The sequence below is a fragment of the Pteronotus mesoamericanus genome, unplaced genomic scaffold, assembly GCF_021234165.1.
Source record: "Pteronotus mesoamericanus isolate MK-2021 breed Mesoamerican mustached bat unplaced genomic scaffold, CSHL_Meso_final contig_100, whole genome shotgun sequence".
Taxonomy (NCBI): Eukaryota; Metazoa; Chordata; class Mammalia; order Chiroptera; family Mormoopidae; genus Pteronotus; species Pteronotus mesoamericanus.
The window spans coordinates 938,271-953,642 of NW_026554999.1; the positions used below are offsets into that span (position 1 = coordinate 938,271).

General features: G+C 37.1%; 1 protein-coding gene across 3 annotated transcripts in view; it reads right to left on the reverse strand.

The window, feature by feature from the left end:
* Nucleotides 1-15,372, reverse strand: part of RALGAPA1 (Ral GTPase activating protein catalytic subunit alpha 1) — a 260,435-nt gene that overhangs the window by 33,799 nt on the left and 211,264 nt on the right. For all 3 annotated transcript variants that reach the window (XM_054588112.1, XM_054588037.1, XM_054587963.1), the window contains 2 exons: nt 13,535-13,693; nt 12,025-12,152 (listed from right to left, as the gene is read on the reverse strand). In XM_054588112.1, the coding sequence (XP_054444087.1) occupies nt 12,025-12,152; nt 13,535-13,693 (287 nt within the window). The remainder of the gene's footprint in view (nt 1-12,024; nt 12,153-13,534; nt 13,694-15,372) is intronic.

A 15,372-nucleotide genomic window follows, 5' to 3' on the forward strand; every position in this document is an offset into this window, starting at 1 on the left:
ACTGGTGAGGAAAACTTTGTGAAGAGAACTGAGACCAGGCCGGTAGAGCCCCGGTGACAACGCACCTCCCACTCTGCAGCTACCATCTCGCTCAGGCATAAGGGAATCAATTAACCTGCCTTTTGTGAGCGTGTGAGCTGGGGGGGCTAAGTGCAGACTGGCTGGGAGAGCCCTGAGGAAAGACTGGAGATGGAGGCGTTGGTGAAGAATGGGAGGAAGAACCGGGGAGTCCCGACTCCCTCCCCATTCCATAGTCTCCATTCTGGGCAGGCAAGGCGCGCCCCCAAAGAGGCAGGAGCGGGTCGCGCTCGAACCAGATTGCCCGCAATTGAATCACAGTCCGCACAGGTGGTGGATCCTTAGCAGAAGGGGTCACAGAACTGCCCAGAGACCCCTGAGGAGAGACTGGAAACAGAGGCGATGGGGAAAGAACGGGAGGAGGAACCGGGGAGTCCGGTCTCCTTCTCCTTTCCCTGGTCTCCATTGCGCGGGGAAAAGGACACACCCCCAAAGAGCCAAAAGCTGAAAAGCACAAAATAGAGAGGCCGAAACCACCCAGTCCAAGCGGGCGCACTTGCGCCGAGTGGCCAGCGAGGGTTGGCGAGTGTGTGTGTGGACCCGCGCGGGCTGGTGAGGGCTCGCGCAGGCTGGCAAGACCTGGCGCAGGCTGGCAAGACCTCCCACATGTTGACGCGGATGGGGCCTGTGAGGGAGTGCGCAGATCAGCGAGCGCAGGTGTAAATCAACCCGCGTGGGCTGCGAGTGCAGAGCAGGCCGCAGAAATAGTGGATCTCGGGTGGAAGGGGTCACAGAGCTGCCCAGAGTCCCTGGAGGAGAGACTGGAGACAGGATTAACCAGAGTCCTGGAGCACACTTCTCCCATTTCCGTAGTCTCCATTTAGCGAGGGCAAGCAACACATCCAAAGAACCAAAAGCGGGGAAAGCACACAATAGAAGACCCTAAACAGACCAGTGCTGGGGTGCCAGACAAGTACACTCGATCCCAGGCGGGCGGGGGATCCTGCTGGCCAGGAGGCGCGCTCAAGGAGCTGGCAGGAGAGTGCAGATCGATCCACAGAAATAGTGGATCCTGGCCGAAGGGGTCACACAGCTCCCCAAAGCAGGAGTCAGACACAGACAGTAGACTCCTGGCAGGCTCAAACAAATGACCCAAGGCCATATAGGGTCAACAACTGATACCATCAGAGGCAGACCCAGAAAGAAAAGTAAAGTAAAAACAACAACAACAAAAAACAAATAAATAAATAAACAAAAAGACCCGCCTACTACCATAGAAGTTTAATCCACAAAGTCAGGAAATCTAGATGGCCCAATTGAAGAAGCAGCAAAACAAACTAACTAACTAACTAACTAACTAAACAGGCTCTCACAAAAATGGGAAGAAAAAGAAGTTCCCCCCAAATGAGTAGAAAAGGGGACTCCCCACAGAGAGAGCTAAATGAAATAGAGGCAAGGGAACTATCAGATACTGAATTCAAAACAAAGGTTCTAAGGAAGCTCAATGAGCTCAGCCAGCTCAAAGAGAACTATGAGAAACTGCAGAGAAACTATCAGGATCTTACAAAGAACTATATCAACCTGGAAAAGGACATAGAAACTATCAAGAAGACACAAGAAGATATGAAGAATACCATTTCTGAATTGAAGAACACAATAGAAGGAATACAAAACAGGCTGGATGAAGCCAAGGATCGAATCAGTGAGATGGAGGATAAGGTAGACAAAAGCTCCCAGAAAGAACAAGAAATGGAAAAAAGACTCAAAAAGAATGAAGAGGCATTTAGGGAAATGCAGGACAACCTGAAAGGCAATAATATCCGTATAATATGGATACCAGAAGGAGAAGAAGAGGAGCAAGGGATAGAGAACCTCTTTGAAAAAGTACTGACTGAAAATTTGAGGAGAGAAAGGATCTCATGGATCCAGGAGGCACAGAGGACCCCACTCAAGAGAGACTCAAGAAGGTCCATTCCAAGACATATCATCATTAAAATGGCAGCAAGGGAGAAGGAGAAAGTAACATACAAGGGGGTCCTGATATGGCTAGGAGCTGACTTCTCAACAGAAACACTACAAGCCAGAAGGGAATGGCAACAAATATTCCAAGTCATGAAAAGCAAGGGCCTACAACCAAGGCTGCTCTACCCAGCAAGGCTCTCAATTAAAATAGAAGGGGAAACAAGGAGTTTCTCAGACAAAAGAAGGCTAAAGGAATACATCTCTACCAAACCAGCACTCCAAGATATGCTAAGGGGATTGATTTAAGAAGATGAAGGAAAAGAGTGAGAAAAACATAGGTACAAAGAGAAAAAATGAATAAGTTGCTATCAGTAATAACTCTCAATGTAAATGGACTAAATGCCCCAATCAAAAGACACAGGGTAGCTGAATGGATAAGAAAACATGACCCACACATATGCTGCCTACAAGAGTCTCACCTCAGAGCAAAAGACCTCCACAGATTGAAAGTAAAGGGATGGAAAAAAATATTCCAAGCAAATGGGCAAGAGAAAAAGGCCGGGGTTGCCATACTTGTATCAGACAAAGTAGATTTCAAAACAATGGCCATAAAGAGAGACCCAGAGGGGCACTTTATAATACTTAAAGGAAGAATCTATTAGAGAGACATAAACATGGTAAACTTATATGCTCCCAATATAGGAGCCCCCAAGTATATAAGGAAATTGTTGGACGACTTCAAAAAAGATATAGACAGCAACACACTGATAGTAGGGGATTTCAACACCCCACTGTCAAAAATGGACAGATCTTCCAAACAAAACAATAAGGGTATTGTGGAGCTGAATGACGCACTGAATCAAAGAGACTGAACTGACATATATAGAAACTTATATGCCAAATAAGCAAAATACACATGCTTTTCAAATGCTCATGGCAGTTTTTCAAAGACAGACCACATGATAGGACACAAAGGAAACCTCAGCAAATTCAGGAAAATTGAAATAATACCAAACTTTTTCTTGGACCACAAGGGCTTGAAAATGGAAATCAACCTCAAAGAGAAACTTCAAAAACTTGCAAACTCATGGAGACTGAACAGTAGACTATTAAACAATGAATGGGTCAATAAGGAGATAAGAGAAGAAATCAAAAAATCTCTGGAAACAAATGAAAATGAACAGACAACAGTCTAAAACCTATGGGACACAGCAAGGGCGGTCCTGAGAGGGAAGTTCATAGCAATACAGGCTTACCTAAAAAAGATAGAAACATTTCAAATAAAAGACCTCATACTACAACTTCAAGAACTGGACAAACAACAACAAATAAATCCCAGAGCAAGGAGAAGGAAGGAAATGGTCAAGATTAGAGCAGAACTGAATGACATAGAGATGAAAAGAACAATTCAAAGGATCAACCAATCCAGTAGCTGGTTCTTTGAAAAGATAAATAAAATTGACAAGTCTTTAAGCAGACTCATCAGGAAAAAAAGGGAGAGGACCCAAATTAATTAATATCATAAATGAAAGAGGATAAATAACAACTGATATCACAGAAATACAAAGGATTGTCAGAAACTACTATGAACAATTATATGCCAAGAAATTTGTAAACCTTGATGAAATAGACAAATTTCTAGAAAAGTGTAATCTTCCAACACTGAAGGAGGAAGAAACAGAAAGCTTGAACAGACCGATAACAGCTGGGGAAATTGAAGCAGTAATCAAGAAACTCCCGGCACACAAAAGCCCAGGGCCGGATGGTCTCACAGGAGAATTTTACAAAACATTTAAGGAAGAGCTAACCCCTGTCCTTCTCAGACTATTCCCAAAAAATCCAAGAGGAAGGAAGACTCCCAGACTCCTTTTATGAGGCCAGCATCACCCTAATCCCAAAACCAGATAAAGACCCTACAAAGAAGGAAAACTACAGGCCAATTTTGCTGATGAACATAGATGCTAAAATCTTCCACAAAATATTGGCAAACCGCATCCAGCAATACATTAAAAAGATTACCCACCACGATCAAGTGGGATTCATCCCAGGCATGCAGGGATGGTTCAATATACGCAAGTCAATAAATGTAATACATCAAATAAATAAAAGACAAAAACCACATGATCATCTCGATAGATGCAGAAAAAGCATTCAATAAGGTATAGCACCCATTTATGATCAAAACACTCAGCAAAATGAGAATAAATGAGGCATTCCTCAACGTAATAAAGGCCATATATGAAAAACCTACAGCCAACATCACACTCAACAGGCAAAAACTAAAAGCTTTCCCACTAAGACTGGGAATGCGAGAAGGATGTCCGCTTTCACCACTTCTTTTCAACATCGTATTGGAAGTCCTAGCCACAGCGGTCAGAGAAGAAAAAGAAATAAAAGGCATCCAAATAGGAAAGGAGGAAATAAAGCTATCATTGTTTGCAGATGACATGATAGTGTACATAGAAAATACTGTAGACTCTACCAAAAACCCCTCAACCTAATAAGTGAATTTGGCAAAACAGCAGGATACAAAGTCCATATTCAGCAATCAAAGGCATTTTTGTACACCAGCAATGAAATAGAAGAAGAAATCAGAAAAAAAATACCATTCGATATAGCAAGAAGAAAAATAAAGTACCTAGGAATAAATTTAACCAAAGAGGTAAAAGACCTAGACGCAGAAAACTACACAACACTGAAGAAAGAAATTAAGGAAGACACAAATAAATGGAAGCATATACCGTGCTCATGGACTGGAAGACTTAATATCATCAAAATGTCCATACCACCCAAAGCAATTTATAGATTCAACGCAATCCCTATTAAGATACCAATGACGTATTTCACAGAAATAGAACAGACATTTCAAAAATTTATATGGAACCATAAACGACCCTGAATAGCCGCAGCAATTTTGAGAAAGAAAAACAAAGTAGGAGAGATCACAATACCGGACATCAAACTGTACTACAAAGCTACTATACTCAAAACAATCTGGTACTGGCATAAGAACAGACCCATAGATCAGTGGAACAGAACAGAAATCCCAGAAATAAGCCCAGGTCTCTACGGCCATCTAATATTTGGCAAAGCGGGCAGAAGCATAAAATGGAGCAATAATAGCCTCTTCAACAAATGGTGTTGGGAGAGCTGGACGGCTACATGCAAAAAATTGAAATTGGATCATCTGCTGACACCATACACAAAAATAAACTCAAGATGGATCAAAGACTTAAATATAAGTCCCAACACCATAAAAGTCCTAGAGGAGAACATTGGCAGGAAACTCTCAGATATCCCATGCAGCAATTTTTTCACTGATATGTCTCCTAAAGCAAAAGACATAAAGGAAAGAATAAACAAGTGGGACCTCATCAAAATAAGAAGCTTCTGCACGGCTAAAGAAAACATCAGCAAAATGAAAAGGGAGCCAACCCTATGGGAAAATATATTTGCTAATGATACATCAGATAAAGGTTTGTTTGATCTCCAAGATATATAAGAACTCACTCGACTCCACTCTAAGAAGACAAAGGATCCAATAAAAAAATGGGCAAAGGATCCAATAAAAAAACGGGCAGATGCTTCCCCAAGGAGGACATACAGAGGGCCCAGAGACATTTGAAAGGATGCTCGGCATCACTAGCCATCGGAGAAATTCGGATCAAAACCACCATGATGTACCACCTCACACCGGCCAGAATGGCCATCATAAACAGATCCACAAACAACAGGTGCTGGCGAGGCTGTGGAGAAAAGGGAATACTAGTACAGTGTTGGTGGGAAGGCAGACTGGTGGAGCCACTGTGGAAAGCAGTGCGGAATTTCCTCAAAAAGCTGAAAATGGAACTGCCTTTTGATCCAGTGATTCTCCTGCTGGGACTATACCCTAAGAATCCCAAAACGCCAATTCAAAAGAACCTATGCACCCCAGTGTTCACAGCAGCACAATTTACAATAGCCAAGTGTTGAAAGCAACCTAAATGCCCATCAGCAGATGATTGGATGAAAAAATTATGGTACATTTACTCAATGGAATACTACACAGCAGAAAGAAAAAAAAAAGAACTACTAAGCTTCGCGACAGCATGGATGGAACTGGAGAGCATTATGCTAAGCGAAATAAGCCAGGGGGCAAAAGACAAATACCATATGATCTCACCTCTAAGTGGAACCTAACCAACAATACAAAGATCCAAGGAAAATAAGACCAGCAACACTGAAAGGAAAAGAAACCAACAGAGACAAGAGGGAAGGAGGGAGCAGGGGTGGGGGAAAAGGAAGGGAAGGGGAAAGTCAAGGAACATATAGCAAGGACTCATGGACAAAACTAAAGGGGAAGAGTTGAGGGAGGGAGGGGGCAAGGGAAAGTGGTGGGGGGTAGGCAGAAACAAATGTATTTGAAAAAATAAATAAATTAAAAAAATAAAAACACTGGGAAAAAAAGGAGAATATTCTCCATAATTTGGGTGGGCCTCATCTAATCAGCTGAAGGCCTTACAAGAAAAGAGTGAGGTTCCCAAGGAAGACAGGAATTTTACCTCCAGATGCATTCTGACTCAGACTGCAACATCAGCCATACTCAGGGACTCCTGCAGATTTCAGATTTGCTACTCCCCACAATTGTATAATCCAATATCTTAAAATAAATCTGTGTATGTATGTATGCATATATCATATTGATTCTGTTTTTCCAAGAGTGCTAATACAACATAATTATATGCCATAACTTCTAAAAATTTCTACGTTTAATAAATCTCACATTAAAAAAGGAAAAAGGTTTTTAGTTTGATGTAGTCCCATTTGTTTAGTTTTTCCTTTATTTCTTGCCTTAGGAGATATACTCACAAAAATATCGCTAAAAGGGGTATCTGAAATTTTCCTGTCTATATTTTCCTCTAGTTTTATGGTGTCACAACTTTCAGATAAGTCTTTTATCCATTTTGAGTTTATTCTGGTGTGTCGTGTAAATTGATGGTCTTGTTTCATTTTTTTTTTGCATGTACCAGTCCAGTTCTCCCAACACCATTTATTGAAGAGGTTATTTTTACTCCACTGTATGCTCATGACACTTTTGTTGAATATTAATTGACTGCAGAGACTATTTGGTTTATTTCTGGGTTCTCTATTCTGTTCCATTGATCTGTGTTATCTGTTCTTATGTCAGTACCAGACTGTTTTGATTACAGTGGCCTTGTAGTATAGTTTGATATCAGGTATTGTGACCCCTCCTACTTTGTTCTTTCTTTCTTAACATTGCTGAAGCTATTCAGGGTCTTTTTTGGTTCCATATAAATTTTTTAAATATTTCTTCTAGATCTGTGAAATATGCCATGGTATATTGCCATATATACACCGATTCCAATTTTAATAGGAATTGCAGTGAATCTATAGATTACTCTGCACGGCTAAAGAAATGAAAAGGGAACAGACTGTATGGGAGAACATATTTGCCAATGATACATCAAACAAGGGTTTGATCTCCAAAATACACTGGGTCCAGCAGAAGTAACGCCTGCTTGAATGTGGTTGGTAGGGTAATAATATGGGTGTGATAATTTATAGTTTTAATTTGAACATTTCACTAAAATGTTATACGGTGTGCTTGAGTGTGATTGTTATGTTACAGAATTACATTCTTAAGAATTTGTAATAAAAGATTTTGTAATAAAAAAGGTGTTATTTGTGCTAGCCCTGTATAAAGAACTCATATGACTCAACACCAGGAAGACAAACGATCCAATTAAAAAAATGGGCCAAGTATCTGAACAGACACTTCTCCAAGGACGACATAAAGATGGCACATAGACATGTGAAAAGATGCTCAACATCACTAGCCATCAGAGAAATGCAAGTTGCAAATTAAAACCACACTGAGATATCAGCTCACACTTGTGAGAATGTCCATCATTAATAAATCAACAAACAAGTACTGGTGAGGCTGTGGAGAAAAGGGAACACTAGTGCACTTTTGGTAGGAATGCAGACTGGTGCAGCCACTGTGGAAAAGGGAATGGAATTTCCTCAAAAAACTAAAAACGGAACTGTCTTTTCTCCCAGCGATTCTGCTGCTGAGAATATACTTTAAGAATCCTGAGTCACCAGTTCAAAAGAAGCTATACACCCGTCCGTTCATAGTGGCGCTATTTACAATAGCTGAGTGCTGGAAACAGCCTAAGTACCTATCAGTAAACAAGTGGATCAAAACCTGTGGTACATTTACACAATGGAATACAATGCAGCAGAAAGAAAGGATTTCCTACCTTTTGTGACAACATGGATGGAACTGGAGAATATTATGCTAACTGAAATAAGCCAGACAGTGAAAGACAAATACCATATGATATCACCTATAAGAGGAACCTAATGAACAATAAACTAATGAGCAAAATAGAACCACAGGCATGGAAACATGGTACAGACTGAAAGTGAACAGAGGGGAGGTGAGAAGGGGATAATCGTGGAAAGAAGGGGAAGGGACTAGAAAAAGAATATGTATGAATGACTCACAGACATGGACAACAGTGTGGGGACTGACTGTGGGAGTGGGGGGTGAGATGGGTGGAGGAGGGCAAAGGGGAAAAACTGGGACAACTGTAATAGAATGACAATTAAAAATTAATTAAAGATAAATTAAAAAAAGGAAAAGAAACTACATACATGTCAGCATTATACTTAACATATGTACAATAGTCAAAATGTCTCTAGGGTCAAAATAAATAATGGGCTTAAAATTTTTATTTAAGAAATAGAGTCATAATAGTTAAGATCCTGAAATTAATGCTTTAGAATTATTATTTCCATTGCAAAAAAAAGCCACAAAGCAAAAACAAACAACTCTCTCCAAAAATCCAAATATCTGTATCTGTCTCTCTTTCTCTCTCAATAGGTAACTAATAAATGATAGCTAAGATCAACTTGAAATACCTCACAGATCCAATGGTTACCCAGCATCTGCCTACTCTTCCTCTCCAGTGTTATACTCAATTGTAATTGCATGCTCAAACCAACAAATTGAGCTCGAGACAAAAAAAGTATCTAGCTCACAAAGTCAGAGATTGCAAGAAAATGCTTTTCAAGTACAAGTAATGCAAGAAATGACAAGTGAAGTGAGGGAGAGGTTTCAAAGCTTGAAAGACAGTCATCGATACTGACAGATTACTGTAATTCTGGCTGCTAGCATGATCGATTTGGGCAGCATATGACAATCAATATTGTCCTCATTTAGTGAACAACATTAGATTCATAGTTACAGAAGATGTTCCAAGGATAAAATTTAAACTATATTTAATGATCATAAATAGCACAATTTATGCTGTGGAATCTTAGTGGGTACTTTTATTGGGCATAAAATAACTGACACAGCAGTGCAATTATCAAATATAATTGAGTTTATTACATATTATTTTACCTCTTCACTTCTCTTAGGAGGATTAAAGTACTAACTCTGGTGGTTTTCAAAGCCTACTTCTATCTCAATTTCTGTTAAGTTTTATTGATCTGTTTTAGAACACATGTTTTTTTCCTTACCTGGATTTGTCAAAAACATACATTTTAAAATTTAATATATTTCTGATATATTTATTTGTTATTTAAAATTAAAAGACATATCCATTTTTCAATTATCTTAAAATAAAAACACCTAGTTGTAATTTGTTATACAAACTTTCACTTAAAAATCAAGTAATCCATCTCTATGATGTCAGTTTTCCCCAACATTTAGAATTAATGTAGAGCTTTGCAAATCTTTGTAAAGGGAGATTATATGTTCTTTAGATTAGCAAAGGCTAGGAGTCTCTCTACTGTATTCTTTAATAATATGGGAAAATAATTCCCATGTAGCCTCTAAATTCAAGCTTCTAAGTCAAGAAAAATTTGTTTGATTTGTCTTTTTTAATATTTTTTACTGAGTGTTTTACAAGTGATTTTGCTCATAGAAACTGCTCATATTTGCTATGCAAATAAAGTGTCCACGTTCACTGTTCTCATCTGAAATTATCTCTCATTTTAGAGTTTTCTCCAATGTGATATCTATTTAACATCTCAGCAAGACTTAACTATTACAAACTTCATGGAGCAGGCTTGAAAATCCAATCCAATCAATTAACCTACCAACCAAGCAAACATAAAAACCCAATTAGGCAATTCCATGGTGTTGGTAGAGTTGTTTTATATTGACTGTAATCTTTACACATAACAGAATTAATCACTGCACAAAAAATAGTAACATTTCATTTACTAAGCATATCCAAATTCATTATCTCATTTAATCTTCATAACAATTCTCAGATGGGTGTGAGCATCTTTACAGATGAATAAAGTAAGGTTTAGAGATTCTGTCTCTATCATAAGATCAGAGCTCTGCCTTATGGTCAAGATCATAAGGCAGAGCTTGAGTTAAAATCAGTATTTTCTAACTGCTAATCTCATTATCACACCTCTAGTGTAACATGAAAATCTGAAATAGCTCTCAAGAGTATGAATTTAGGTACAGGAAAAAGAAATCAAGCCATATTCCCAACACTTTCAATTTTGCATTTTAAAAAAACTACTTGGTAAAGTGTGCATCTTAAATGTTAATTGTACCTTATGCCAGAAATACTTTGTTTGCTCAATAGTTTCTGCTGTATAACACAAGAGGCAAATAGAGTTCTGTATTACAATCTAATCTCTCTAACCACTTTCCCAAAAGATTTAAGGCATACTTTCAACTGTCTTAAAAAAAAAAAAATGGTAGAGGACACTAATCTCAGAATGAACATCAGGTAAGCTGTAAAGGGGCCAAGGTCAGAAAGAAGACAACTTCAGTGGAGCTGACAATGTGGATAAAATTAGTTAATGGGTAATAATCTGTATATTCCTTGTAAGATTAGTTACCTTTCTAGAAATATTCAGGAAGGAATAAACTGAATCCTTGTTATTTCACCACAGTGACCACCACAATGACCACGTTAAGTGAAGATATCAACAGCCATAAATAAGAAATGCTATATAAATGTCATTAAGCTCAATCAATGTAACATGTCACTATCTACCTACAATTCCATTTCATAGTGTCAGAATGCATGAGAAATTACATAGAAATCAGACCACATAAGCCAATTTTCATGAGAATATGCATGTGACACACATATGACAAATTCATTTCATGTGGAATAGAACAAAGTGTTTTAAAAAGCCTTCCCTGTAAAGCTTAAATACATAATTTATAATATAAAAATTAAAATGTTTTTAATTATAGAGAAAAAGTAAAGAAAAACACCTATTTTAGAAAGGAATATCAGAAAACAATTTACAATTTAAAACTGTATGTATATCGTGTCCCAGGCACGATATGTCTAAGAGCTTTACACATATTGATTCATTCAGTTCTCATAACACCATGAGCTAGATATTATTGTTACTCTCATTTTATATAGTAAAAAAATTGAGGCAGAGAAAGGTTAAATAATTTGCCCAAGGCTACAAGTGGTGGCCAGCATCTGACCCTCGGCAATCTTGCTCCAGTAGCCATGTTCTTAAGCACTCCCTGTTCTCTCAGACGTCTGTGTCCCTTTGTTCTTCCCTCTCTCTGCTGGAATGCTCTTTATCTCATTCACCCAATGAACTCAATCATCCTTCATGATTGGTCCAATCCTCACAATTCTCAGAAGTGCTTCCTGATACCACAACCCCTTCCAGCTAAATGACAGGCCCCTTGTTATATACTTCCAGAATGCTCTGCATAACTACGATAACACATATATCACATGTACTGAAAATAGTTTATACCTAGATTGAGTACCTCCAGGTGACTGTTTTGGTTATTTCTGCATCTAGTATAGTGGAGTGCCTAGCACATAGCAGGGCTCTAATGAACTAACCACAACGTAATTAAGTACTGAATTGAAAGTGTATAAATTATACCATTCAACTATCATAAATGATGACTCTATCATCTATATATCAATAAACAGAAATTCAAAGGTCTTAACAACACAAGAAATATTTACCTTGGAAAGGAGACATCTATTAGAATAGAAACCATACTGTTAAAAAGGATACAAGTTTTGATAGAGTGGAATCAGTGATTTCAGAGCACGGCTCGCATTTATAGCTGTTGCTCGGACCATAATGGGTAGGACCTTTCCATTCACAATAGCACCATCAAAAAGCGGGCCAAAGAAGGGAACCTGATTGAAAAATTAGAACATAATTTTATACTAAAATTAGAGAAAGGTTGTATGGAAGAACAATCAAAACACTGTTTGCATACAAAAGTGCTTCGGCTTCCCCTTTAGTTCTTTCTTCAGTAGAAACGCTATTCAAATTTAATTCTTTTCTATGAAGGGTAATTTACACGAGAACAATAAACAAAAAATGCCAACAGTCTACAGGGTTTCATTCAAAATAACTGTGTACTTCATGTAACAGAATAAATAATTTATAATCCCTGCCAACTTTCAAATTTTTGTAGCCTCAATTGTGGGGGGAAAAAAAAATCCAACACTGGAAGTAAATTCCTCTTCCTCTGCTGAGTAAACACAAGAAAGATATACATTCCTGTAGGCAGCAATTTAGTTTTTAATTACTTTTGTGTAATACCAGCTTTATTATACAACCTGAAACACTTCTATCACATAATTTCTCATTTTTACCAGGTGACAATTTCAAAGTTATTCTATTTGATTACTGTTGGTACAAATGGCAGCTGAAGGCAAGGACATGAACTATGAATAATACAATAAATATTTTAGGCTTGTGGCCACATATTATCTCTGCTGTACATTATATCACTTTTTTTTTAAAGAAAAACGCATTAAAATGTAAAACACATTCTTAGCTTGTGGATTGTACAAAAATAGAAAGTGGGCCATAGTTTGCTGACCTCTGGTTTAGATGAACCTTCAAAACAAAACCTGGCCATAAGCTTAAATTCACACATAGAAAACTAAATCCAACTCAAGAAAGTCTTAAGGTTCATGATCAACTGTTAAAAAGCACATTTTCTATAAACTAAAAATATTCAATTAAAAAAAGTAATTAAGACACCAAAATATTACCAAACATTTATTGTTTTCAAAGGAAATACCTCTGCAAGTGTGTTTCAGCCCTACAGTATAAAACATCCAACTAGAACTACTTGGCTTTATAAAAAAAGTTTTTAGAACTCTCATTTATTAAGTGACATTAAATACTCATGTAATCTTAATATGATGTATCAACTAAAAATATAGGAATCATGTTCTTATTATAAAGGAAATGTTCTTACTGTGTCTTTTAGGAAATAGTAACCATTCTTTTAATGAAATGTAAGCACTTTTGTGAGCTTAGCATAAAAGAACTGCCACTCTGGCATTATCAAGTCTTCTTTCATTTGAACAGTTTCTTGCTCCTATTCCTGTTTTAGCTCCTTCTGAACCAGACCAAGACAATTCACAGAGCTACCAGTCTGTTTCACTTCCCACCATTTTCACAACTTAATGCCTAGTCTAATCTTTCTGAAAGAAGGAAAGAAACAAACCCATAGAGAACTCAAAATTTATTATTAAAATGTAATATAAGAAGTTCTTACCTCTGGTTTCTTCATTATCTGGACACTGAACATGTGATTTTTCATTGGATAAATTACAATAAGGACATCACCAAATTCTGTAGGAATAATTCCTCTCCTGTAGTCTCGAGTATGCTCAGACCAAACAATGTGTACTTCATCATTTCCTAAATGTCTCAACTGGAAAACCAAGAAAATAGTTCATAGTGCTTTAGAAAAACCCTGTATTTATACAACTAGTGTAAGTACACTATAAAAAGATTAAAAGGTAAAAAAAGTAAAGAACATTTAAAAAATTTCTCCTGAGCATTTTTTTCAACACATGAAACACAAACCTTCAAAGACATCAGGAGACACCACAGAAGACCAGAAGACTTTTAATGGTCTGTAGTAAATGAGAAACATAGAACTCTCATAGAACTCAGATAAAAAAGGTTCACATACAGCCCAACCACCAATTCTCCACTACCAAACCTTTTAAAAGGTTATTTAAGTGTTTTTAAAAAGTGACTGATTTAAGATTCCTCTTGATTTTCTAATCACTCTCTGAAAGTGCTAATGAGGAGTGAACTGGCCCGAAAGGAGCCAACAGGAAGAGAAGTAAAAAAACAACAACAGATAATTCATAAATTGTGTAACCATCTATTATAGAGTATGAGAAAGTTGACTATATTAGGTTTAATAAATTTATTTCCAGGTTTCCTTTGCCTATGAAATTGACCCAAATAGACCTCTTGAGATTTGTTAGACTCTCAATATGTTATTCAAATATATGTGGTGCATACAAAGATGTTTTTGGCAGAGAGAGATAACATTATGGTGATTAAAATTATAAATAACAAAGCATCGCAAAGTTGAGTTTCTGTAAGTTATTAGAAAAATGAATCTAACACTCATTAGTCTTCAGTGTTATTCACAGAGATTACTGTATAGACATGTACTTTAATACAAAATTTGGTTATCTTAGCACATCTATTGATTCTGATACTACAAACATTTGAGTCCATTTTGGTACTTATCTCACGCAAACTTTTCTATTTCAGATAAGTGGACACATTGTAGATGGGAAAGGTAGAAAGAAAAAAACTAGGATAAGTCATTAATATTTTTATTTGTAGTATGAGCTAACATACAGGCAATTTCTATTTCTGAAATACACACATTTTTGGCTTAAACACCAAAGGGTAGAAAAAACATTAAATTTATAACTTAAAGGAGTTAAGTTCAGTTAGTGAAAGGTTCTCTGTTACCCATTAACTATGGAGTTCTTAACCTAAGTTCAAGGGTTCTGTGAATATCTGAAAGTTATTTGTAAAATTTTGTATATTTTTCTGAGTAGAGAGTCTATCAAAGTAAGAATATGTGAAAAAAAAGAAAGCCAAGAATCATTGCTCTAAAGTTTCTAACACCAATATATCCAGAAAATCACTATGAATGTTAAGTATTTGAGAATACAAGGTAAATTCCTGAACTTTAAAATTTGTATTACTAAGCAAAAAACGCCTTCTCGATACTTTGATGGAAATCGTAAAATGGAGGCAACTATTATTACTCTAAAGATAGTGCCCGACTAAATCTATATTTTAGAAATATAGTGTAAAGACTTTTTTCTTTTAAGAAAGACTTTTCTAAAGGTTAAAGTGGATTAAATAATTCTTTTTTTTATTTCAGGAAACCATAAATGTGCTTATTGCTCTTAATACATGATGGTAGGCCTCAAATATCAAAATATTGTTTTAAGTTTTAACTCTCATTATTTACACCACACACCCTTGAATGATATAAATGCAGGACTTAGGCTTTGTGACATCTTTAAAAAGCAGAAAAGATTACACAACTCAGAAAAGCCATGGCTCTAT